Below are 27,253 nucleotides of genomic sequence, written 5' to 3'. Positions count from 1 at the left end.
GCAGTCATCGCACTTTCTAGCAACATATCTTTCGCCACGAAACATTAAGTTGAAGCTGCACCACAGAATAACGCTCAAAAGTAAACCTCGAGACATCAAACGCACTTCATCAGAAGCAAGAAACCGAATGTTCGACATAGGCACGCTTCTTTCTGCGCGAGCCCTCTCTCACGATGCTTCGGAAACATAGGAGGACTCCCGAGCCCGGTTGTATTTTTAACCTCGACCGTTTTCTACGCGGCGTTATCAAAGTGCGGACCGTGCCGAAAGGAAGCCCCCAAGGGGACCCATATTTTTCTTTGATTTCTTTCTTTTGCTCCTTAGTCGACCAGCAGAAAACAAAGGGCCGGCGCTCGCCCAAGCTTTTTTGTCTCCGGGAGGAGAAAAACACGCAGAGATTTATGTTCGGCGATTTGTGAATTCGTTCCGCTCCCCCCTCCTCCTTAACATGGCCGCTGCCTTGGTGGCGTTTCCCTTTTAGGAGTACGCGCGCGGCACAGAAAGACCGGGCGCGGTAATGTGAGCGTATTTATTCTCCGGCTGGGGGACCGAGCGGACCATAAGTCGAGCGGGGTCGTCACGCTACAGAAGCTAGAAGAGAAAAGCCTTCCGAGGTCATAAGAATGTGTGGCGAACGCACCCGTCGTTAAAAAGAAAACGAAAAGCTAAGATGCACCGTATAATGCCGGCTGGTGACAACAATAAGGCTTTGGCTACAGCTGTTTCAATGGCCCTGGTATATACTGCGCAAACTTGTCGCTGCTCGGACGCTGGGACAGCGAACCATGCTGACAGGATAACGACGCAAACGGCACTCTGGCGGGGGCCCTCGACGTATCCCGAAGACGGCTGTTACCGGACAGCGCGTTCTGCTCGTATTTTATGGCTTCGGAGCTCTGGAGAATTAATGGTGAACTGAATTACCTGTTTTTTAATACTAAGATCAGCAGGTTTAATGTGTAGGAATGAAACACAGCTGGAGTGAACGGAATGGTTTTCTACAAACGTTGTAGTCTTAGCACGCCACTATTTCGACTGTGCCTAACAAAAGAAGTACCGATTTGTTAGGTTAAGTTGAACACTCAATATATTTTTCTCGTTACCCATCTTTATCTAATTCGCATGTGACTGAAAATCAAGGCAGATGTTTCTGTTGAAAAGAGAGAAAGGTTGAACGCGTTGCAATAAGCCTTGACTGATCATCAAAATAAATAAACTGATTAATTAACAACGAATCCTGCGCATTAGTGTGTAACTGTGTCCAAGCATCGTCTTCTTTCTTTTCACCTCAGATTAACCAACCTTGACGGCTGGGAGTCGAACTCGAGACACGGCTAGTTAGTTTCCGGGCCGCGGTGGCTGCATTATGGCTAAGCCCTAATCCGAAGCCTCCTACTGCACGATGTTCATGTCAGCCCAATATGCAGTTTCAATACGCCGAACCGTACCCTTTGTCATTACGAGTCAAAGCGTCAGTATAATGACCAAGCATGTCGATTGTCGCAGGCTGCTGGGCATGCCGAGCACGTACCAGAACATGCTGACGCTGAAGGCGTCGGCGCACTCGGAGAACTGTCACAAGCTCCGCTACCAGGTGAAGGAGAACCGGGACCTGTGCGTGCTCAGCCACCGCGCGCTGCAAACGGTGAGCCGCGGCGCCAAGCTGGGCATCGACGAGTGCCAGTTCCAATTCAGGGCCAGCCGCTGGAATTGCACAACCTTCCACAACATACCCTCCGTCTTCGGGGGAGTGCTCAACGTCAGTGAGTACACGCGCCCTCTTCTGTGCGCTGTAGAACATTACGTCGATACGAGGAAGGCAGGTACAGATCGTTATTCCAGTGGCTCGTTCCCGTGCGCTGTTTGTATTTTGTTTAGAGATGTGATAACACCACATTTGGATGCAGTGGTCGCTTGTTTCGCACAGAATAAATCGGAAGTCAAAGGGGGGGGGGGGGGGTCAATTACTCTTTTTGTATGTTTGTGAGTGTGTCTATATGTGTGCATGTATATATAAACATGCAAAATTGAAAACTTTCCGGGAGGGGGGAGGGGTTGACATTGCTTAGAGAGAGAGAGAGAGTGATTCGTGAAAGAAATGAAAAGGGGCGCTATTTTCTGCCTCCCGTCGCGGGGGCACGGCGACATTGCTTAGGTACACTTCGTTTTGGGTTGACATTGCAGGGGGGGGGGGGGAGAGAGGGGGGTGCACTACATGACATTGCTAATGTGCCCACTGTAGTGCGGAAAACACAGGACTTGCACGTTTAGACGAGTAACTTAGCGCCGTGTTTCGTCGACGGGTGAAACCAATCTGTCCTCCAACGCTGCGGCAACTCGACCATCGCGTTGAGCGCATCACCTTGGTGCAACCTACTTAATGACATGTCACGGCAGAGGCTTGAGCATGGTTTGGCGTGTGACCGAGTAGCTATGATTTAGATTGCGTATTTGAATATGCTAATGACCCCTGAAGTGTCCACCGACAGCTTCTCAAACTTCTTTAAGGAGAGCTTAAACCGAACGGGACCATATGCACTGAAACGTACGTGCAGACTATAGTCAGAAAAAGGCGTAAGCTTTCTACGCACATATTCGACTATAGAGCTCACATACGTCTTCCTTCACTTGATATTGTGCCCTTGTTTGACCATCCGAGGGAATGTAAAAATAACCGACATTCCTTCCGTATACGTCCCGCGACTGTGGCGCTCGTTTAGGTCCTTACAGGCTCTTTTATCCGTGTTTTCTCACGCTAGACCCGAAGCACCAGCCAAGAATGAGCCCGCTCCTCCCCACTCTAGCCGCCCCAAAGAACTTCCTATCTCGCTTACGGTCCATGGACCGAGCCGTGCCACGGTATGCGCCCTCTCTTCGCGACCGTAGCTGACGTGGCCCCAGCCGGAGGAGACCACGACGACGTCCCCGGACATTCCTTCGCGCGGTACCACAGCGGCCGAGCTGCCGGCATACCAGCCACGAAGGGCGCTCTTTTGCATGCCCGCCACGTTTTTTTTGGGGGGCGGCAGAGACACGGGGCCACTTTAGGGTCCGCTATCTTTACGACCAGGGGCCGAAGCTTGTCCGACGCCCACGGCTGCAGCGGCAGTGATGCAAGCATCGGCGGCCGATTATCGGCGAGGCCGCGCCCGCACTGCGGGCCAAGAGGGCGGCCAGCCGGACTGTTGGCGACGGGCGCTGACGCGCCGCTTGTAGGCGACGGGTGGCTTTACGACCACTGGGAATGCCGCGCGTCTCTTCCGCGCCCAGGAGAAACAAAACGAGAAGCCGCTGCTGCTGCTGTTGCTGCTGCTTGCACCGATGTGCTCACCATTCGTATATATCAAGGGTCTCAAACACGCGGCCCGCGGGCCGCATGCGGCCCGGGGGAATTTCGCTAGCGGCCCGGCCTGCACATGACTGTCTTCGTCCCATACTTTTTTTTTACTAAGGCGAAAGCCTTAGGTACCTCATTAAACGTGAAAATTGACTGGCGCCCCACGTCGTCGTCCCCCGTCGGTGGCGTCAACACGAGTGATACAAAAAAGTATTATGTGATGACGTCATCATGACGTCACAGATCACCCAAGCTTGACGTCATCGTGACGTCACGTCACATGACGTCATCACACGACATCGTAGCATGGTCAAAGGTGGGCCGATGACGGAGGCAGTAGAAAACCATGTTAGGTGCAGAGAGCTTCCGGTGGGTGGCAGTGCAGGATCAATGCATCAACTGAAAAAAAAAAAAAAAGATGCTTTCGCCTTCAGTCACCTTAGGTGAGTGTATAAGGGACCCTGTGAGTTTTTTTTTTTTTTCTTAAATATGTTCATAAGGTTGACAAGTTCTACAGATTGGGCAAGTTGGGGCATCATAATCTCGTTTCGCGATAGCGCAGCTCAGATTACACACGAGGGAAGAAGGCTCATTTCTTTCCTTGCTGTTGTCTCTATCCTTCACGCTCAAACTGAGCTGCGCTAAAGCAAAACGATATTATGTCCATGAGCTACACTGACGTGACTGGTCGCAAGCAATTTTTTTCGTGAAGCACTCCATGCGGTCACCATGTGTTGAAATATGACCGTGAAACAAAAACGTATATATTTGAGAATCGTTGTTACATTTTAGTCATTCTGGAGATCGGCATCGACTTGTTGTCCCAATCCTGACGCCAAATCTCCTTCAAAAATGACTCGAAATACGGGAAAGGCCGCCTTACGAATGGCAACGTTAGCTGACATTTTGTACAAACTACCTCCCCGCTCCTACCTTGTATACTACCCCCCCCCCCCCCCCCCCCCCGGGTTATATCTCCTTCCGCGCCTACCTTCTGCACTGTTTACGGTACCGGCCATATATTGCGGGACTAAATTTCGTGACTGCGTCCCGTTAGCCGAGGTGAGCTTTAGACGTCTGGTATGTGTTGTCTCTGTATATGTGTCTCGCTTGCATTGCACGCAACGCGTGTCCAAATGCTGTAAAAAAAATATATATATATACCGTCGACACGCTCGCTCAACACTTTAATGAAGAAACCCCGCATGAAGTAATCTCGGTCCGCTGACGGGAGAGCCTTCTGTATTTACTGGTCAAGTGCATTACTGTGTGGTCTGTGTGATTATAATCAAACGAGTTGCAAAAACGCGTCTGAACTGCTACATACGAGCGCACAAAATTGTCCTGCTCGAGCAATTGTATACAGAATATCCAGAAATAACTGTCAAGCCGAGTCAGCTGTATACGCTCCTGGAAAGGCAATTCAGTAACATTCACAGTTCACGGGGTCTTCACGCGTACCACTGGAAGAAATAATGATAAAAGAAACGTAGTACCGAAGGAACAGTGATGAAGCTGTCATTGTTCTTCTAAAACAGCCTCTTTTGATGCCGCAATATATTGTAGCGTATACGTGTTGCAGAAAGAATTTAATTCCGTTTTCGAACAGCTTACTGCGCTAAACAGACGATGTCCAACTAGCCCAAGTTTCCCTTCTTGTGCAGCTTAATTCCGTAGTCGATTAAAGTAAACATTCGTACGTCAGAGTGATTACGTTCAAGTCACATATTTTGTAGGTATCTGAAGCAATTGCCGAATTATCAGGATCTGACTCCCGTATACAGCGTCTGCTAGTCAAAAATGGAACGTTCTTCAGATGGCAACGTTTCCGTGTAATGCTTGGAATGTAGGAATAAATGAATGTGGCTGTGCCATTTCAACGTTTCTTGCGAACGAGTTATTACAGCATACTAGTCAGTTCCTACAAGTTTACAAACAGAATATTCGGCGAATAGCCTCACTTCTGACCGACTATTAGAAAAGTTTGGCTCAGCACGCTGCCCTTTACTCTTAACCACGCATTTTTTCTTCCTGTACCGAGCACTGCCAACCTGTTCGTTCAAGAGAACCCAGCAAGCACGTGCCGCACGATCTTCTCGCGATTACGTGAGAAAATACGTAACGCGACGAAATATGTAGCAAAGCCTCTCGTCCCAAATATAAACAGTGCCCAAGCGAGCAGAGATGAATGCCACAGGGTAGAGCTTCTTGCCCTTCCGCTCGCGCGTAACAGCTGACGCACTCAACGATCTTAGTTGGCATCTGTTTACTCTTCAGTGGATCATAAATCTAGCCCAGTGCAACCAAGTCGCGCGTTTGACCAGCGGGACGCAATTGGCCCGCTGCCGCGTGTTTAGTCTGAAAAGACCCCGGGTTCGTCCGGTTCCTGTCTTCCCCGTGCAATGTGCAGCCTGCCTTCCCTGTGCGTGCCTCCGTTGCTTTTCCAGACTCCATAGGTTGGAGGGAAGGAGCTGTCAGTATTCTCTGCATCACGCATGGTGAGCGAAGCGTCGTGTGCCCTTAGGGGGCTACACGGCAGGAATGGGATGTGGGCTCGCCTCCGAAAGCTCATGGCACTGAAAAACTTCGGCATGCACCTGCTAAACCCGGCTCGTTTGCGACGTACTCACCGGTGTAGTTTGCTCCATTGTCAGTCCTGATTGATTGATTGATTGATTGATTGATTGATTGATTGATTGATTGATTGATTGATTGATTGATTGATTGATTGATTGATTGATTGATTGATTGATTGATTGATTGATTGATTGATTGATTGATTGAAAGTCATTTATTGTGAAATGGAGAGGCGCAGATCCTCTGAGTACAGGCGGGACGTTGCCAGGCTTTATAGGACATAACACAGGAAGGTAATAAGTAAAGGAGACTTAGAGTGAGCAGTGCTAGGACGGAACAAGAAACGTGGCAAACACGGAGGCCCTTTGAAATTGTTGTTGTCGTTCCTATACCGTCCGTCTCTTACGTCGAACACAATTTTCACATTATCCCCTTGAGGCGCAATGTCCACAGATGTGAACGCAACTTGTATGTACCGGCTCTTTAGACTAGCAGCCAACAAAGAGTGATGTAACCCGCCCACAAAAGTTTACGGAAGGTGGGTTCCACTGAAAGTGCGAATTTCTGCTTTGTCAGCGCACGGCGCTTCTAACCTGGCAGGTAGCTGCGTATGTCTCAATAACTACTGCAGAATGGAACATCTATTTGGAGGCTATGTTCTCAGACAAAGCGGGAATATGGCTTTATCGAAAATTTCGTGTTCCGCAAGCTTTTTTGGGGGGAGGGGGTACACTGCGCATAGTATGAGTTGAACCTTCTGTATAGTCCCTGTGTCTTTACTTATCCTTAATGTGCTGCATATGACTGCAGCCAATCATTTTGTTGAACGCACAATACAACGTTTGACAGGTCGTTCGACGTGCAGCGTTCAAGGAGCAACGTCAACAGTATTTTTCTTTGCTCAAAATGAATACAACCAGGAACAAATCGCACAAGCATTTTGCGCCTAATTTTTATGCAAAAATGGAACGTGCCTGATTGTAGAAAAATTAAATATTTAATTACATGCTAATTATGCCTAATTGCTGAATCTCGCTCAAAACACGTTACTTCATTTTTTTTTGGAATGTAATATCGACTGCCTTAGAATAATGTGTGGATTTTACACGTTTGTACACAGCCCATCATAATCCGTGCCTGAAGAGGTTGTGAGTGGTAAATAACTCTGTCTACCAAGAAAGTCCAACACTGATGGGTTGGAACAATGAAGAAAAAAAAACATTCGCTATACTACTAAAAGTACCACCCATGAGGGTGCAGTTGACTCCCCACTCGTGGATTTTAAAACGTTCCGGAAATTTGTCTCCTTTTATTACACTGTCGGTGAGAGTTCGTCGGGACGGTTTGTTTGTTCACATAGGTAGCCATTTGAAGAACACTTTTCTGCACCTCTGCGACATGACGTGGTGCAGGTGTGTGGTAACCAGGGTGTCGGAACGAAATGTTTTTCGTTTCGGTTTTAGTTTTGTTCCACCGCAAAAAGTTCCGTTCCGTTTCTGTTCCGGAACGAAAAAAAAATGTTCCGTAACGGTTCGTAACGGTTCGTAACGGTTTTTTACGCAAAAATTTGAAGTTAAGGTAATCATAAAAAATATTGGATTTCTGATATAGTTACTTGCCCTGCTCTTTGGAAAATGGGACCAAGGTAAAACACGTTCTTCAGAGGAGCGGAAGCAACTGTACCACGAATTCCTACCAACTTTCACAAAGCAGTATTAATTTCAAAGTCATAGTATTTGTTTTCTCAAAATACAAATAGGATTTTTTTAGTGGGCTCAATGCCTTGTGTCAAGGGAGTGAGCACGATCTCAGAAGCAGCACGTCACTGAGTGTACTCTCTGATCTTCGAGACCGCTGTTCTGATAAAAGGGTCGCCAAGCCTGTGCGGAACACGCCGCACGCACAGTCACAGCGAAAGCTGGAAATGCGGACTATGTAGAGCCTGTTGTAGATTCTCTTGGGACAACTAATACAAGTACACATGCAAGGTACCCACTACGCCATAAATCATCGTAATTTTTCTCAAGTAGCGAAGTTACCACTATGCAATTTTTCGTCATTTTTTTGAGAAACGTGGTACCCGCTACACATCTGTCAGGCAGTGCACTTTGTGCTGTGGCTGAGCACTTCGCAGTGGGTGGGAAGCAGTGTTGCGAAATGGGAGCCTCCATGTCATTCCAGTTCCATTCCGGGGAATTAGGACTTGCCGTAATTCCATTCCTTTCAATTCCTCGCAATGTCAGTAATGCGACGAAAGGGGCTAGTTGGTTCATGTTGGCTTGGTGATGCGCTTACGGTAGGGACACGTTGCAAAGTATGCAGGACACAGTGTTAACAGGACGAACGCAAAAACTTAGCCCATTCCCACTCCGGGAATGGCCGGGCAGTTCAATTCCATTCCTGTAATTCCTCAAAGTAGGAAAGGCATCTTGATAGTTTTATCTAGTTAAGAATGAACGCCCAATAAATCTGATGCCATCAGACGCATTACGAACTGCAAAAGTAAGCAAAACACGTTACCAAGGTCGAGGGATCGTAGCTTGGTGACATCTCGTGCAGTACAACCTCCGTACTAATTCCCATAGGGGCAGTTCTTCCGCTACCTATCGTATTTGCATGGTCAGCATGTTTTAACGAATGGTGAAGTTTAATAATGTTTAAGCTTAAATGGGGTAATGCTAAAATGATAACATAGCATATTTTTATGCTGAAAAAGTAGTATTCAGAAAGACTAAGCAGTTTCAACACGCGTCTGGAGCGGTCGTGAATATGGAGAAAACTAAGATTTGGTTAACGGGGAACAAGACTCTCTAGATCTGCTGGTATTAGTTGGAAGAGTGCACCTCTCGGGCACCTTGTGCCTTTGCATCGAATACGAAACACAAGGCCGCACTGCTCGTCAGCACTGATGGTTGTCAAGCGCGCCTCGCAAGCATGGATGGGGTGAGGAGAACTTTCTGTGTTAGCCTGTGCGCAGGTATGCAATGTCTTCTTTGTCGCAAAGGTTATTTACGTCTGTCAGGTACTAAACTGCTCGTGCGATAAAGATCAGGTTGTGCATACAGTATTCGCCACTTTCGTGTGGGGGTATCAATGCGAACCAACGCGAAGGGGTAGTTTGTTTCTCCCTTCAGTACCTGCTCAGATAATGCATTTGTTTGTACACTAACTTATGCCTCTGTTTGTAGTAGGCGCGTTGCTTATAAATGTATCGTGCTTGTAATCAGCCAAGTCATTTTAAAAATACTGCTTTGTTGTTAAATTCGAGGCTCTGACTTACTAATGTTCGAAACAATGTGCTTGATTGGGCTGGTTGGTTCTGCATGGTAGACGACGAATAGAAACAGCGCTAGACACGGGACGAGAAGAGGACACATACACGGCGCTGACCTAACAACCAATGTTTATTGCAAAAACGAGTGCAATATATAGGACACAGGTGTCTGCGCAGAAACACGGAACATACACAAAAGTGCACATCCATGTGATAAGGCCAAACTGCAAACATTATCAAGAGCCTGTCAAATCAGTGGACCTCAGATATCTAATTTCACAGCCGTGAAGCGAAATTGAGGGTACGCTAACACAAGAAACATCATGCTGTTGAATGTGAAAGGCTTCGCAGATCTCGCGTTCGCGCTGCTTGCTATAGCGCCCCATGACCACACACTTATCGAGAATCGGCCGACAACCACAATCTTTACAGTGGTCAGCCAGGTGGCTAGGAACAGAGCCTTTCAGAGCATAAGAGTGCTCCCTCAGCCGATCATTTACGCATCAGCCTGTTTGGCCGATGAAACAGCGCCCACAAGTGAATGGTATTTTATAGACAACAGCTGAAACACATTCCACATAGCGCGTAGCGTGTTTCTTAGTGCATGCTTGTTTCTTAGGTCCATCACTGTTAACCCTGCGGCACAGCCCAGCCAGCTTGCCGCGTGCGCAGAAAACAACTCTTACACCAATTTTGCCTGCAACTTTCTTTAGCCTTTGCGAAACCTCATGTACGTAGGGAATAACCGCCGTGCTAGAGTGAGGCGTGATACGTTGGCTATGGCTTTGTCTGTTATTGGGCACTCTTAGCGACTTAAGGAGAGTCTCGGCGATGGAGGTTAACATGGGCAGAGGGTCCTCTTCTCGTCCCGTGTCTAGCGCTGTTTCTATTCGTCGTCTACCATAACGTTCGAAGTTTGAAAAACAGCACGTAGACGAAAACGTGCTCTATTTTCGGAAAAAGACGTAATTCCATTCCCATTCCATTGCATGCAAAAGGCGCTTAATTCCATTCTCATTCCATTCCTCCAAGCGTTGTCCCCATTTTATTCCGGGGTCGCGAAATTGTGGAATGATTTCGGAGTTATTTCACTTCTGGAGTGGGAACTCCCCAACACTGGTGGGAGGCATTAAACAACACACTTTGCGCCATTAGAATTGTGTGATGACTGGTTGTTATTTTACTCTTCTGCCACGCTATATTACATACGTAAACACGATTCCTTGCTTGACATGACGCCTCTGTGGAGTATTTTTGCGAATCAGATACAAGCACCTGCGTGGCACTGTGGTGAAAGACCCGACTGGCACGCAGAGGGCGCGGGTTAAAATCCCATCCGACTCTAGAAATTTGTTTGTCATTCAATATTTTCTTATTTCACACGATAGCGGTTACGGACACCGCCGGCGGCGGAAAACTATGGCGCCAAAATCAGCTGTTGTGATCTCATAACAGCTTTCGCTGTAACAAACTTCAGCGCCGACAATGCCCTGTCCACTTTGGCCTGCGTGAAAGGCGCGCAAACATCCACTTGTGTTAATATGAACATCTTTGGTTGCCACTGTTTTCGTTTTTCGCACAATTTAAACATATCTTTGCTTTGGAATTCCTGCCTGGGGTACGTGCTAATACTGTACCCTGAGATATGCTCCCATTGCACGAGCTCAGTTGTTCCGGATCGCGAAGCTTTCTCGTGAACCGAAGAACGATTGAAAAAATTTCGGTTTCACTCCGGAACGAAATAATATATAAAGTTTCGGTTACGTTTTCGTTCCGGTCAAAAATATCGTTTTTTTTTTTTCGTTTTTCGTTTTCGGTTTTCGTTCCGTTCCGACACCCTGGCGGTAACGTAACCGCATCTGTCTAAAATGCTTACTGCAATTTCAAAGAGAATATCTCCCTGCGCCTCTTGAACCAACCTTCTGTAACGGGGTACAATAAACATGTCTGACCAAATTGGTTACTTGTTGGCTAATATTTGCTAAATGATGGATACTGTTGGCTAATGTTCGATATTCACTGTTATAACGGTAACACTGACTTCATTCAGCCTCAATTCAACGATTTAGTTGACCATTAATTTAAGTGCAGAGATATTAAAAGCATTGAACATTGACGTTCTCCGGTTTTTCTTCCATTTGCCTCGTAGAGTATGCATGCCAAATAATAAAACGCTTTCAATCAGTCACGACTTCTTCACAAACACATGAATGCACCAACGAACGTAAGCGAACGCACACGCAAACGCACGTGAGAAAACAGGCGCGAAACGCGAGGGAAAAGGGTGAGCCATCATAGAAGATATTGAGAACGCTGTGGCGTGCCGCCGCCGATGACCAAAAGAGGAAACAGCCGGATGAAAATGCGTGTGGCCCGCGCATACGTCGAGACGTCGGCGAGATTTCGAGCGAATGACGCAGCAGATAGTGTGACCGAGGCCGCTGAGGTTTATTTGTTGCTCCACGTGGAAACCTCACGAGGGCCTGTGAAAGATATTCATCCCTCGCTGCCATCGGTTTATTATGGCCCCCACCCTCGCACCCCGCCTTCTATACGGAGACGGCAGCCCACAGCTCTTTAGTCGAGACGCCGAGCGGCATCAATGGGAAAAGCAGAGTCATAGGCGTGCGCACAGGGAGTGGGGAAGGGGGGGGGGGAGTGCAGCGGCCGCCCCCAATAACCATCTAGAGAGGGGCGCAAATTCTGCCCCACATATTCACTCAGTCAGACCTGTCCCGTCATTGTTTAATGTGCAGGGTTATGGCCATGCAGGATATGGATGATAATGGCGGCCGAGAACTCCTTATATTGCATTCCAAGAACTGCTTGCTTCACACCTTTACCCCTGGAAAGTCAGGTACCAAAGACACACCACCTCCATCCCGATGAGCACAGTCAATGCCACAGAAGCTTGAGGTGCGTTGCTCTAATTAGAAAGGGATGTAAGACTGGGTGAGTTAGCAAGTGTAGCGATGTGGGCTTGGTGTATCTTGAAAGGCAGTAGCTTAGCGCCCATGTGTCCAGTGTCTCATGCTTGTTGTCCTCGTCTTCACCAGCGCTAAGCTACTGCCTTTCTGGGTGAGTTACTTAACGTCCATACTTACCGCAGCGCGAAAGGCGGATGCACGAGGCAAAGAAGACCACAGGACAAGGCACTGAAGGGCAGCGCGCTGTCCTGTGGTCTTCGTCTTGTGCTTCCGTCTTTTGCGCTGCTGTAAACATGTGCCTCAATTGGAGACAGAAAGGAGGTGCACCCTAACAAAACGGACACATTTGGGCTAGTTGGTAAGTGCTCACCTTGGCGGAAAAGACGCACAGACCGACGCGGACGACAGAAAGGAGGATTCAGCTATTCGACAAGTTGCCTCAGTGCGTGTTTCGTGAAAAATTACATGGGGAAAACAGAGGCTTTCGAAGGGCTAACCTATGTCCAAACACCGCTTAACTTCGGCTTATGCTGCAAAGCTATTCTATAATTTAGAATGGCAGGGCAGTAACAAAGCATCCGAATATTAAAAGGAAAAGTTGACTCCATCTCGACGCAACCAGTGGCTGCTTGGCGAGCGGCAACCACAGGAGGCATGGTCGTTGGTGCTGCAGCCGTTGTACTCGGATTGTTTAACGTCTCTTTCTTCAGCTGTCCTTATCTTTCTGCATCCCTCTCTAAACCCTAGTTCAGGGTAGCGAACCTTCCTTAACTAACCTCCCTATCTTTTCTTCGTTCTGTCTCTCTATACAGTTTTTTTTTTATGTTCCTGGCGTCCTGTAGACTGACAACTGAGGTGTTTCGTCTACAGGCCACCTTACTCTCAGTGAAAACACCTGACTTCTCTCATCGAGACGCAGCTTTGTCATCAACGTTTCGCCTTGTCACTCGGTGAAAGCCGAGTAGGAAGGGCGTCCACCGCACGACCCTCCCTCTCTTTCGCGCAGCGTCATCGACACGGCACCACTCACCAGCCGTAAATGAAAAGTCGTATACAGAAACGTCTCTCGCAATCCCCTCACGCGGTCTGCCCCACCTCTCAAATCCCCCGGACGAGAACATGCCCGACTACGGCACTGCTCGTCTATGTGGCCCAAACCCTGCACCCCTCAGACGGGCGGGGAAGCGAAGGATGGCAGATCCGCGCATTGCGAGTCACGAAGCCAGCGCTGCCGACCCTTAGCGGGTTTCGACTCCTCTCCAGATTAAAAGCCCTGACCGCCTGCGGAGCATCCGCTGCTCGCTTAACAACCTTGTCCCCATCGCCTCGGGGCGTTTACTCGTCCCCCCCCCCCCTTCTTGTTTTTGAGCCGCAGAGATGAAGCAAACCGCGATATCCTCCAATGCATTCACCGTTCGAATAACGTGGCGACGGGGAACCGGCCTCCTCTTTGGGGATGAAGCTCGTAAAATGGGGACCCCCTTCGTCGCTCGCAATGAGTCCCCTCGGCATACAGAGGTGGCTTCGATCCCGACTCGACGGGCGTTGTCGTTCGCTGCTTGGGCGTGCGGTGCAAGCTTAGCAGGGTTCGGGTGCCAAGTCGCCAGAGAAATTGGTTTCGCTCACCGACACGCGCGTTGAAAGGTACTATATTACCGTGTGTTATACGGTTGTCGTTAACGGTGGGGATCTTTCCGCGTGTCTGGACAGGGTCTCAACTTTATGGCTTCGCCGGCGACGCCTAGTGGGTACGCCGTTTACTCTCACTTTCTTCAAAGCTCACACGCTCTTTTTTTTTTCTCGTAAAACTACGCCTTCTCCAGTCACACGCTTTTTCTTTTTTTTTCTAACAGTCAAAACCGACGACGATACTTCCCACGGTTTACTGTCGTATGTTTCATCACCTGCCATTTAGTTTTCGTAGGTCGCAATGACTTCTACGGTGACGCTGGTCGCTGCTAGCCACGTAATTGGAATCTGCTGTGTTTCTATTTCTGTTATAAGGAACTATTTGTGAGCGTTTATTCTAACCTGAGAACGTTCAGAGCAGTGGCGTAACAAGCTGGTGTAGTAAGCCGTGCGCCATTTCATCTGGCTTCGGTTGGAGTAAATTAGCAGTTGAAGATATGCCCGCGCAACGTGTTTCTGAGAAGATGAAAGCTTTCTTGAATTTCAACTTTTATTCACCTATCGCGCGTTTATTATTATGTTTAATTTTTGTGCAGGTGGCACTCTGCAGGTGATGGTTTCTTTACCGTCTTCTGTTATTCACGTGACCTGCATTTCACCTCTTACCGCATAATTGTATAAATTCTTTCAGCTCAAACTCTCTGACGGCTTATATACCCAGCCTATGGCACGAACAAAGTCCGCAAGCTGATAGTATGGTATAATGCATGTCTCTAGTGAGGTATACTGCCACATCCACTGTGTTTCTACCTTGTCGGTGCAACCGCTTTAAATCCTAGAAAGCCGCCTTCTCAGCCGCACTAGGCCAGCTGGACAACCGCCCTCTTACAGAGAACAAAATCCTAACCCTGGCCTACCCGGTCTTCAGCACCAGCCGCTCTGAGGCCGCTGTTGCGGTTGAATGACAAATTCTGACTGTTCACAGAAAATGTTGGTCTGTAGTAGTACTTGGACGGTGCTATAGTCATGACTGTTTTGTTTATTTTGTCGCCCCAGTACTTTGACGCACAGACGTCGTTTTCTCATTCATTATTTTACACCCCTTCCCAAGTACAGGGTAGCAAACCGAAGACTTCCTCTGGTTAACCTCCCTGTCTTGTACTGCAAGCTGGGGCGTAGCCAGAAATTTTTTCGGGGGTTTCAACCATACTTTATGTATGTTCCTGCGTGCGTTTGTATGTGTGCGTGTATATATACGCAAGCAAAAATTGAAAGTCAGGGGCTAGCCAAGGGGGGAATGGTGAAGCCCCCCCCCCCCCCCTCCACCCCATGGCTAGCCTCTGACTGCAAGACTGGGACGGAAAAACGGTTTGGGGAATGCAGTCCCTGATGGGCTCTTCTTGACGCGTGATCTCGTACAATTCTGACCGCAGAGCACAGTGACCCTGTTTCTCTCCCTATGTGCGCAGTGAGCCGCGAGAAAGCGTACGTGTACGGCGTGTCAGCTGCGGGCGTGGCGTACAGCATCACGCGGGCCTGCAGCAAGGGCGAGCTGAACGAGTGCGGCTGCGACAGCGCCATCCGGCAGCGCAAGCCGCGCGGCTCCTGGGAGTGGGGCGGCTGCTCGGACGACATCGGCTTCGGCGCACAGTTCAGCCGAAAGTTCGTGGACGCCGGCGAGGACCCGGCCACGGCGTCGGGCCTCATGAACCTGCACAACAACGAAGCCGGCCGGCGCACGCTGCGCCGCAGCATGGAGACCGTATGCAAGTGCCACGGCGTGTCCGGCTCGTGCTCGGTGCGCGTGTGCTGGCGCCGGCTGAAGCCGTTCCGCGCCGTGGGCGACGCACTGTCTATAAAGTTCGACGGCGCCACGCACGTGCACATGACGCGCGCCGGAACCAGGGCGGGCGGCCGCAAGCGCCGGCCTCGGCTCCGGCCCGTGCTCAGGGACGTCAAGAAGCCCGGGAAGAAGGACCTCGTCTACCTCGAGGAGTCGCCCGACTACTGCACGCGCAACGAGACGTGAGTGGCACGCTTTTACTCTCCAACTTACACGTCGCCCTTGCCTTCTAAGGAACGATGTATCGGAACATGGTGTATGAAAACAACCGTGATCTGTGGCGGCGCGTGGTGACGTCGTTTTAAGCACCCATTTTGCACAATTCTTATTGTCACGCGCCAACATCTTCGTCTACTTACTTTGTCGCGTAGCATTTCGGCATGCCACGTACTGCAGCTTCTTCCAGCCCATCGCGAAAATATGTCCTTAAAGCTCTTCAAACGAAAGATTGTTGGTTGCTTACAACCGTACGAGACACTGCCCACCATTCTGTTCTATACGTCTGTCACTGCATCTAAGAGTTGATATTTCACTCGAACCACACAACGCTGACGGTGTTCTGTAGCTCAGTATTAAGCCCTGGTCCGAATGAACACGATTGCATCATGGCAACAAGAACATTTTGATAGCAGCTCGCAGCTTTCGTACAGCGCTCATGCGGCCCCGTGCATACCTTACTTGGAGACGAGTTTTTCTCAAGGAGGGCCTATAGCGAGCGCGCCTTGGCGCCGCATCAAGAAATAGAAACCGCGCATTCCTCCGTGACGAAAAACAGAAGAGCAAAGTAGGATTCCAGCGCTATTATCAGTTTTCATCGGACGCAATGCAATGGCCCGTTGACACTAATCCTTCCCGGGCAATAAGCAGAAAAGATTCGTCGATCATTGGCGGTCGAATTCCTCTCTTGTTTTGACACACCGATATTTATGGCGTAGCTCTCTTTTTTTTTTTTTTTCTCGGCCAGCGAAGCTGAAATGAAGATGGGAGCGGCCCGAGAATCACACGACTGCCTCGTCGTCCTTCTTCGAACCCGTTTCAAGAAAAACGAAATAAATAACATCTATAAAGGGCCGTGCGCCTGTCCTGGCCGCTAAGTCGTTTCAAAGGCCTGCAGAGGTGTGGCTTTGCTGGCAGAGTGTAACGTCCACGTTTGCTTCGTGGCTTAAAGAGTCTTGTTAGCGGTGATTTAATTGCCTGCACCTTGTAAGAGGCGTCCAAAAGTATAAAAGGGAACGTGGTTGGCCAATCAAGTTGACGATGTGCTATTTCAAACGGGCACTCTTGAGTACAGTCAATCTTCCATTTCAGTCATACGCTGTGGGCAGTCTGCGCGAGAGCATTACACTTTGTTTTGTTCATGGAGATTCGAAAGCCTTCCTGTGAATGAAATAGCTCGAAAATGTATGCACATGAACGCAGCCCACACTTGTTATGGTCTAGGCGTTCAGTAAATGGTTGGTTTTGGTTCGTGGGTGAAAGAATTACTCGGGCAAAAAAAAAATAGCAAAGCAATTTTGCGGCTGATAATCTACAGTAGATTACAACCTAAGAAAAAATACAAGCACCGCCCCCAGAACTGCGGCGCACCTGTCATTCATCTCTGCAAGAAAGTCATGCTAGGTGGTTTCCGTTGTAACCACAAGTAACTTTTCGCTGCTAATGTAAGTACTACTCACATTAGTGATTAAAAGTTCGTTGTCCCTACTTAAAATATTACGTTTCCCCACGCAGTGATGTCGGAGTCTTTGCTGAAATTTGCCTGGAAGTTCAAGTTTTTTTCACCAAAAACCAGCGACACGAACGTGTTTCTGTATGGTAAAATCACCTACCTGAAATTCGCCAGAGGTGCTTCACGTCACAGAAATGAGCAAACTCAATTGGATGGGGCATCTATGCAAATTTTCTCTGGGTGGTACAGCTACGGCTGTAGGCGGAGCTTACATTTACTCTTAGGTTGTAACTGACTGTAGGTTCCCTTTAGGATATGGCGTGACGTTAACCTTTCATACTAGAAACTTTGTGAATCTTAAGACTGATTAGCATTAACAGACAAAAGAGGCGCGCAAATTTATAACCAAAGAAGCTTGGGTGCCCGTCCAGAGAGCCAATGAAGGTATTGGGATGAGCTGGAAATATCTCAATAGTATGCAGTTAAACGTGGCCGAGGCAGGCAGACTGGTGATAAGTATAATACTCAGTGCACTACGTTAGCCGAGGGGCCTCATCGTCGAACCACGACGGCAGTTATTAATTCTGTGCCTGAACTTCCCGCAGAAAATAAAGAGGCCTAATGTACATTGATTACAGATTCAGTACTGCTATCAATGCCTCTGTTCCCTAAACAAAACATATAAACAGGAAACTTCCCAAGCGAAGTTGCGATTCGTACAAGAATTCTGGGATTTTACGTGCTAGAACGACGATATAATTAGGAGGCAAGCCGTAGTGGGGGACTGCGAATTTATTTTGACCATTTGGGGTTAATTAACGGGCGCATAAATATACGTACACCCCTAGAGAATTTTAACGGCGAAGCTGTCGGTAACTTGTGCTCCGTCGTCAAAAACTGTCATCATCATGAACCGGCACGCGCTCTCTTCATTCTCTTTAGACTGAAGCTGTTTAAGGTATCGGTAACTTGTGCTCCGTCGTGCAAAACTCCTCAGGTTGGTATGCACCACAGGAATTGGGCAAGCCCCACTACTCAGTACAGCAGGTGCGAATGTCAAACGAAAACGAACACGTGAAAGAGAAAGAGAGAAAGATAGAGAGAGAGAAAAAAAGCGACAAGAAGAAAGAGGAAGAGAAAAATAAAGGGAAGAAAGACATAAAAAGATAGAAAGACATAGAAAGAGAGAGAAACAGATAGAAAGAAACAGACACGAAAATGTGATTTAAAAAAAAAACAGAGCAAGACAGAAAGAAAGAGAAATAAAGAAAAACAAAGAAAGAGATACAAGAAACAGAGTAAATAGAAAGAAAAAAATTAAAAATAAAGATAAACAACGAAGAACACCCAGCTGCGCTCTTCCTTCAGGCTTGGCAAGTACAAAGCCGCCATAATTTTTTTTTAATAATATCACGCGAGCGTTGACCCCAGAATATGATAGCGCCTAATATAGGCGAGAAGTATAGACATCTGCTATACAAGCGCACAAAACATTTTCATGAGCGGACGCCATTTGTTACGCTCTTTACTTGAAGATAGATCCATCCTGTCAACCTTATGTGCGCGATCGAGTGTTCAGAAAGCTCGTGTGAAGCTGATCGTCGTACCGCTGATCTCGTCGCTTCTCACTGACATTAGACACTACCTGGGGTCCTGGGGTCGACGCTGGTGCAATATTTAAAAAAAACTGCAAGGATGTACTTCACGGGTGCTTTTACATTTTGCCCCAATAAAAATACGGCTACCATAGCCGGGCATGTAACCCTACTCCTCGAGCTTAGCAGCGTGAGATCTTACCAGCAAAGCTACCACGGCGGGTGGTGGTGGTGTTGGTCTATTTATTACACCCAAAAAGAGTTACCTTTTTCATAATCCAGGAGTGTATTTCCCCACGCTGCATATTCGCCCAACTAATGGCCGCACCTGTCGTGCTTCAAGCGCACACGAGGTCCTAGTTGCACGTGCTGGGGCTTTTCTACTAGGGAGCTTTAGTATAGCGGAAAACGCTCGCGTTAGCGTGCGTTTCAACGCTAACGCTAAGGAGGAACGCGCTGCGTGCCAATTGGTGGTACTTTAGTACAGCGATAGGCATTCCCGCTAACGCTAACGCAATCACATACGGCGCAATCTATATAGAAACACTAAATGCACTGTAGAATCCACAAGTGCGCCACTACATCGAGTTCATCCAAAATCACCGTTACTGCACCATGGCTGCGCCTGTGTTATCGCCGACAGCAGATTCGTGCACTGCCGCGGAAAATGTCACAAGGGATGCGAATCGTGACAGATCTCGGCTTGACTTCTGACCGTATTGCCGTGTCTTGGAGACAGGCCATGAAACAGGCTGGATGGATGGATGGATGGATGGATGGATGGATGGATGGATGGATGGATGGATGGATGGATGCTATGAGCGTCCCCTTTATAACGGGGTGGTGACAAGTGCGCCACCGGGCTCGACAAATAAAAAAAAACGTTTTTCTTTTTTTTTCATGTTGCCCTAAAGCTTCTACTGCGATTAAATCTATCTTACTACAGGAAAAAAAAACGTAAATTCTCAGCCCACTTCTCTGCCCTTTACGGCAGAATGTCCTTATTTTTTCCAATATTTAGTTTTGTCCTTTCTCTCTAATGTTCTGCCACCAATATTCTAACCGTCTCTTACTTATTTCAATCGCGGGTGTGTTCAGCTTTCTATTGTTGTCCATAAACCCAAGGCTTCATGTAGGCTCGTTCCCAAACGTACACCTGGGCGGATATCTCCACATTCAATCAGAACATGCTCCGCCGTTTCCTTATCCTCCCCACAGCATGTGCATTGCTCTTCTTTACTGAATCTCGCTTTATAACTACGCGTTCTAAGGCAACCCGATCTCACTTTAACAGTAAAGCGCTTCCTCTTGAATTATCGTAAAATGCATCTCTCCTTATTTCGTTTTTGCCCTTTTGGTAGTTACCCAGAGCCGGTTTTTCCCCATAGCTGCCGTCCAGTAAATCCTCTCCGCCTCTCAGACTTTTCGCTTAACGCTGTTTGTTGACATATTGCTTACACTGCCAGCCGTATATTTACTAGTGTGCCTCCTAGTTATTTTTCTCCACTGTGTGTCCATGCTCTTCCTATACGAATAACGGAACACCTTCTCTGCTCATCTGCTCTCCTTCATATTCCTTAGCCTCTCTACGAACCTTATTTTGCTCTGAGCTTCCCTCGCCTCAAAACTTGCCCATCCCATATCGCCTTTACAACCTCATTTGTCGTCTTCCCGTGAGCACCCAACGCGAGGCGTCCCACAGTCCTTTGATTTAGCCTACATCCATTCCCAATTGCACCCCTGACCTCATGCACACCATGGAGTTCCCAAAAGTAAGCCCCGGAACCATTACAACCCTCCACAGACCTCGAAGCACCTCGTACCTATTGTATCCCCACAACGCTATGTGATTCATTATTGCAGCAGTCCTCTTTCCTTTTGCTGCCGAGGCTTTTTCCTGCACCTCCATGTACGAGGGTGGTCTGAAAAGTTCTCGGCCTGATGTAGAAAAAAGCGTTTTGGACCTTCAAAATTATTTTTATTTTTCAACAGTCTCCTCTCAACTCTACACACTTGGTCCATCGATGTTCCAGGGTCAGGATTCCGTCCTTAAAATGACTTTGTGGAAGTTCTGAAAAGTACTCATCCACAGCAGCAATCGCTTCTTCATTTGATGAAAAACATTGCCCACCAAGAAAGATTTTGAGTTTTGGAAACAGGTGGTAGTCCGACGGGGCCAAGTCAGGAGAATAGGGTGGGTGCTCCAACAATTCGTACTTCAAATCGTGCAATTTAGCCATTGCAAGATGCACTTTGTGCACCGGTGCATTGTCTTGATGAAAGATGATTTTCTTCTGCTGCAAACCTGGTCTTTTCTCACGAATTTTCTGATCCAATTGAGTTAAAAGGTCAGAATAATACTGTTATGGTTTACCTTTTTCAAGATAATCCACAAGCAGAATGCCTTTAGCGTCCCAAATAAACAGAGGCCATCGCCTTTCCTGCGGAGGGAACTGACTTGGCTTTCTTTGGTGCAGAAGACCCGGCTTCAGCCCACTGCTTATCACCTACCGCACGGTACTCAAGCTTCTCCATGCCTTACGGTGCTTCACACTACACCCACTGTGATCGACCGTCAAAGCCAAAGTGCTAATCGGAACTAGATGTCGTTTTCATCTGAGACTTGCAGAGACTTGTATGAACGTGCACATGAGTGCTGCAAGTTCTAGCTCGCGTGATTCTTATTGAGGCCGAGAACTTTTCAGACCAGCCTCCTATCTATCACTCATTTATCCATACTCCGAGGTACTTGCATTCGCTTACCCTCGGTATTTCTTGGCCTTGTATTGACACCGCCTGAACACAGGGATCATTGAATACCATCAATCCACATTTCGTTACACTAGTCCAAGAGCTTCACCTTCCCTTCCGCATATATCCGCCAGCCGCTGTATATCATCTCGACTGTCCACAAATAAGACGATATCGTCCGCATAAGATAAACCGGGAAGCTTCTGGTCAATCATCACGCCGCCCTGTTTATGTGACAGATTAAAATAAATGTTGCTACCTTCTAGCGGTTTTCCCATACTCACCATGTAGATCATGAATAACAGCGATGACAAAGGACATCCCTGTCTCAGCCCCTTGCTAGCATTCTTGCTAATATCAACGTTCTCTTTGCGTCGGCGAATGAAGACAGCGTCGTCATCTATGCGCGGCTACAGCAAACATGAGCGTACATTGTAAACAAACCTTGTTAAGCCTTCGGCACCGCTAATGTAATCGACAGTGGTTCTCGAAAACGGAGCTGTTTTATCGGCAGCATACGTCTGATGAAGCATCACCCCTCAAATCTAAATCAAATACGAGCATTATTTGCAAAAATTGAGCTCAATAACACAGGCCGACGACTCAAAAGGTTCGAAGTGGACGGCTCTCGCTTCAACAGGCGTCGCTATCTTGCCCTACGTGCGTGCGTTCTCTTGCGTGCGTTAGCGTTGAACGCTATATTCCGGAAATAGCGTACGCACGTAAGAGCTCAGGCTACGTTTACGTTCTGCGCACGCGAAGTTCGGAGCACGCAACGATAACGCTAAATTCTTGCGTTTGCTGTTTTCCTCTACTATGCGTGTTTCTGTGTCGAGAGAGCCGAGTCTACATTTTCCGCGTCGTAGCGCGAGCAAACTGCGTTTGAACACGCTGTTTTCAGAAGGGACTAGTTGCCATTAGTTGGCCAATGCATCGCAGGAAAGCTAGCTTTACAATTACGAAAATGGTGTATTGTGCAACAAATGTGTAACATGAACACTGCCATTAGCTGCCATTATACAGTGATGACACGTTGGGACAGGGGACGTGGCTTACCCTTCTTTTTTCCTGCAGGCTAGCCGTGCTGGGCACCACAGGTCGCTCGTGCAACAACACCAGCTACGGCATGGACGGCTGCCGGCTGCTGTGCTGCGGCCGCGGCTACCAGACGGTGGTGCGCGAGGTGGACGAGAAGTGCCACTGCAAGTTCGTCTGGTGCTGCAAGGTGCAGTGCCAGACGTGCAGGGTCACCAAAGAGGAACACTTCTGCAAGTGAACTGCGCGCGCCATCTTACTATCCTCCTCCTCTGCGGGGCGGCTCTAGTCCCTGGCACACACCCGCCGCCGCCGCTGCCGGACGCGCCGTAGACGTGCGAGGCAACGAAAGCCAGCCACACGGACACATGGGAACGGAAGAAGGGGGAGAGCGCCTTGTCTCGTGCGTCGCACTCGAGCAAGCCAGCGTACCACACGGCAAGCGCATGCGCGAAAGGAGCGAACAAGTGGGCTACGCTGGAGCGACCAATTAGGACTATCCTCGCGCATCAGAACTTGCTCTGACGATGCAAATGTGAAGCGATCGTCAGACAGGCGGGCGACAGTTATAAACGAAGGGGTGAACGGTTTGAGAGAGACTGTCAAGCATTCGCGGAGAGCCTGCTTTCTATACAGACACGTATACGCGCTTCCCGTCTGGCGCACTAGGGCAGTTTGCTGGAAGCGTGAAAAGGCGCCATTTTAGTTTGATTGCTTGGCTCAGGCCACGGTGGCTAAGGTGAACATTGCATTACCTGACGCAGTGCATTAACCTCTGGCTCTCGTGAACTAGCTTAAGTAGCTGCGTTGCGCAGACGTTTCTATGACGTATTATGCCGTCGTGAGCATGCTTAGCGAGAACCGAGTGCGTGCCTCAGTGTGCTATCATCGATGCCCACCTACGCCAAAATGAAGCTCTGCACATGCACAGTTCCTTTGTGGCGAGGTTATTTTACTATCGCGTCATCGGTGAGCGCCTTCGACGTAGGTGCACTCATGACGCGGTGCGCACAGTGGCAAAATAGTCTCGCCGCTAACGCTCTGCGCATGCGCTAAGATTTGTGTTGGTGTAGGTGGGCGCTGATATCACCGTGCACGTAGAGTTACTGTATATGCTACCTTTAGCTCTCTAAAGGTAGCGCGTGCACGCAGAGTTATTGAACATGCTACCTTTAGCTCTCTAAAGGTAGCATGTTCAATAACTCTGCGTGCACGCGCTCCCGTGTTCACGCTAATCGTGCTCACAATTGTACCTTCTTCGGCTTTCACTGAAGATCTGCTGGGTCAACTTAAAATGTATTTAACGACTAAGTCGCCGGAAGTGCTATACGGGCTCGTTGACGATCCAGTAAACGTAGCGTTTGGCAAGCAAGGAAAGAGCCATAGTAACCGTTGTCACGCTGCATTGTGTACATACATTTTCTTCGCATGCGCTTGTCTGTAACGCAATTGTGTTCCGTTGAATTTCGCATGCGAACCCTGGCGCCGACGGCTCCAGCGTGCCGTCACTAACCTCGTGGTACATTCGTGTATTTAGATCCTTTTGAGGCAGGAACAACCGCAATGAGATTGCAAAAATATATTTCCTTTATGGGGGGGGGGGGGGGATGGGGGGGGGGGGGGTTAGTGCTCCATTTCAGCCAGCTCTATAGGAGCTACGTGCAGTCAGATGTTGCCGCAGGCTATGACGTCACACATGCTGACGCAATAATTTCAAAGTTCGATCGGCCTCTGTTTTTTTTTTGTTATTATTATTACTGTTGTTCCTGCAATCTTGTCAAATACGAGCCCTCTGTTCTCTTGTAAATGCTATTAATTAACTACTCGAAAAGAGCACTTTATCAATCCGCTTGAACTTAATCCTCCTTGTAATGTGCCATTCAATATTCACGAAGTATCCTCCATGCTCTCGCGAATTCAGATGTCTGCGCCATCGAAGGGAAAATCATTTATGTTAGTGCGGCTGTTGCTGCTATGTCTGGAATAGTTTAGTTTGCTTACGTGACAGGATACTGAGCGACAGCTCTAGCAAGGCGCGCAATACATATTGATTGTTGCGAACACTTACGCAACAGGAATCGTGTCATCTTTTTAAGACGTTTTCATTGCAGACACCCGGCGTGAAAACATGCCACATGTACATAATATCCCTGCGAGATATGTAATTTGGCTTATCGAGTTGGCGGTGACGTCAACTCGATAATTCGTGCTATTCCGAAATAGGAAGCTGAAGTGAACACGCATGAAGAAGACGGAACAGCACCGCCCAGCTCTTGGCCAATCACCAGCGCTGAGCTATGCGCTTGTCGTCACCTGCAAAAAACGCACCATCACCCAGTGTGTGGCCACCAAGGAAGTATACTCTAATTCACCCACACCGAATCGGAGAATTTGTCGCCTTGGAAGACGCATAGCCACTTCATTCTATCGTTCATCTCGCGTGTGTCACAGTGCATCGTGCCATGGACGCGCGCATTAATCATGCATTAGTCAAGAACCCGGCCTGCAGCGCGATTGTTTTATGTTACACGAAGCCGTCTCCTGGCAACTTTCATCTGGAGATCGTTCGGCCATTGACAGCTGCCATGGTATATAATTAGCGGTGCTGCAAAACTGGACAATTTTTTTTTTTTGGTTTGGCCAAAGAAAGAGAATCCGTTCGGCGTATCTTTCGGATCATCGTGTGTCGCTTGCGTTACGAAGTCGAGCGATTGATCAGTGTCCGTTTATTGACCTATATTAGTGAGTATTTAGAAGTGACGTTGCGATTGTCAAGCTGATCGCCCATTTCAGCCAGCGGCCGATATTGGCGACATTGGTGAACTGGTGTCATGGCAGCCAGTGACGAAGGGTAAAAAGTGTGTAAAGAATCATGAACTCTTAGGTAATGCGGCCCGACTCAGGGCGCATTCTGCTGTGTAAGGAACCCGTGCTGATGCGTAAAGGATGTGCAGCTTGGAAAATTACAAACATTGCATTCAAGTCAGCCATCTGACGAAAATGACCGCAATGAAAATAAACAAACCTATAGGTATGCAAGGCAGTGCACATGTATACAGGTTCAAGAACGTAACTGCGGTTAACGTAGGTGTACATGCTAAAAACATTTCGCGAATGTTGTTTGTTTCTCACTATACGAGGTCAGGTTATGTTCAGTGCAGCCAACGTTTTCTTGTCATCGTGCTATGAATTAAAACGAGCATTAGAACTCCCCGATTTTCCAGCGACCAAGGGGGCTGTTGAGAACAACCAACCGTGGCCGATTTTCAATGTCCAGAAGTTTTACTAATGAGAATAGCATTCTCTTTATAACTGTAGATGCGATAGGAGCTTTCAGTGTGCATCGTCACCAAATCATGCATCTTTCTTTTCGTAGCAAAAGCAGCAAGTACTGTCCCAACGGTTTCTTGTTAACCATACTTTTTTCTATGTACGTTCAACCCCCCATTGTCGCCATTGACATAGTTTTAATTTAAGTGACTCAAGGTAAGAGCAAACTCTCGTTAATGGCGTCGACACATCCTTCCAACTGCACATTTCACATTTTTTCGACCACCTAATCAAACAAATCACTCCACTTCTTTCTATAGTGACTGTATAGGGAAGACCAATAAAATTGCTGATCATAAACCATTATCTCTCACGTGTTGTCGTCGTTATTTCTTTTCCTTGCAAAAACGCCTTCTTGGGCAAAACCTATTTAGGTGGACCGCTTGGTACATCCTCGAATGGGAAGAAAGCAACGCAAGGTAGGACAAGACTAACTCGAATAAAGTGTCACCGGTACCTCGCCGAACAGCTTTCTTGTTTTTGATGGGACAATGCGCTAATTTTCTATAGAGAACTTATGCAGTACTTAATGCTTCATTTTACTTAAGAGAGTGGCAGAGGGTGGAACGATTTCACTTTAGAAGGGCACCCCATTCCCACATGGGCTGATTGTACGCGCACGTGTGTGCACGCGTGTGTGTAGCTTATCACCAGGTAACTCCATTGAATATTTGTATTTGTGACCCCCTCCTCCCCCCTCCCATAGCTCTCTACCCTCTGGATATGAACCCTGAACCGAGGTGAGTGTACCGCTATGCGTAATGCACGCCTTGAATTTTAGTGGATTGGCTAAGAGAGTTCAGAAAGATCGTCATTCAGAATTTATTATGACATCTGCAAAACTTAAAGACTGTGGTCCATGGCTATAGCAACACGCATGTAGCTAATTACTAAATAAACGAAATGAAAAAGTATACTGCGCAAATAAGTTGTGACAACCAACGGTGTGCACAGCAGTGGCGTAGCCAGGAGGTTGCACACTGGGCTCGCCCCCCCCCCCCCAAAAAAAATGCCCCCAATTCCTCGAAGGGAATCGTGAGGAAATGCGAATGCATTTCTTGCGCCGAGAGTACAAGGCGTAGTAATTTTAATGGCGTAAAGCTGGACACATCGACGCGCCCAAGTGTCTCCCTTTTGGGCGCCTCTTTCAACGAACGCTTCCTACGTGCGTTTGTAATCACCTCAGGGATGTTGCCAGCACCTTCAATGCAGCACAAACGCGTTTAGAACGCACTGTTTTCAGGCTGTGCCAAGGCAGCACAAACGCTACAAACGCGTTTCAAACG

General features: G+C 48.1%; 2 protein-coding genes across 2 annotated transcripts in view; one reads left to right on the top strand and one right to left on the bottom strand.

Moving 5' to 3' along the window:
• Positions 1–22,788, bottom strand: part of LOC119386250 (uncharacterized) — a 152,093-nt gene extending 129,305 nt beyond the window's left edge. The window contains exon 1 of the mRNA XM_037653579.2: positions 22,659–22,788. The gene's annotated coding sequence lies outside the window, so the exon portion shown is untranslated. The remainder of the gene's footprint in view (positions 1–22,658) is intronic.
• The window catches only part of LOC119388099 (protein Wnt-1), a 57,246-nt gene extending 34,368 nt beyond the window's left edge, over positions 1–22,878 (top strand). The window contains exons 2-4 of the mRNA XM_037655730.2: positions 1,507–1,763; positions 15,214–15,769; positions 22,677–22,878. Of these exons, the coding sequence (XP_037511658.1) occupies positions 1,507–1,763; positions 15,214–15,769; positions 22,677–22,878 (1,015 nt within the window). The remainder of the gene's footprint in view (positions 1–1,506; positions 1,764–15,213; positions 15,770–22,676) is intronic.
• Positions 22,879–27,253: the final 4,375 nt, after the last annotated feature.

The sequence above is a fragment of the Rhipicephalus sanguineus genome, chromosome 3, assembly GCF_013339695.2.
Source record: "Rhipicephalus sanguineus isolate Rsan-2018 chromosome 3, BIME_Rsan_1.4, whole genome shotgun sequence".
Lineage (NCBI taxonomy): Eukaryota > Metazoa > Arthropoda > Arachnida > Ixodida > Ixodidae > Rhipicephalus > Rhipicephalus sanguineus.
This window is presented reverse-complemented; position numbering and strand designations above follow the sequence as displayed.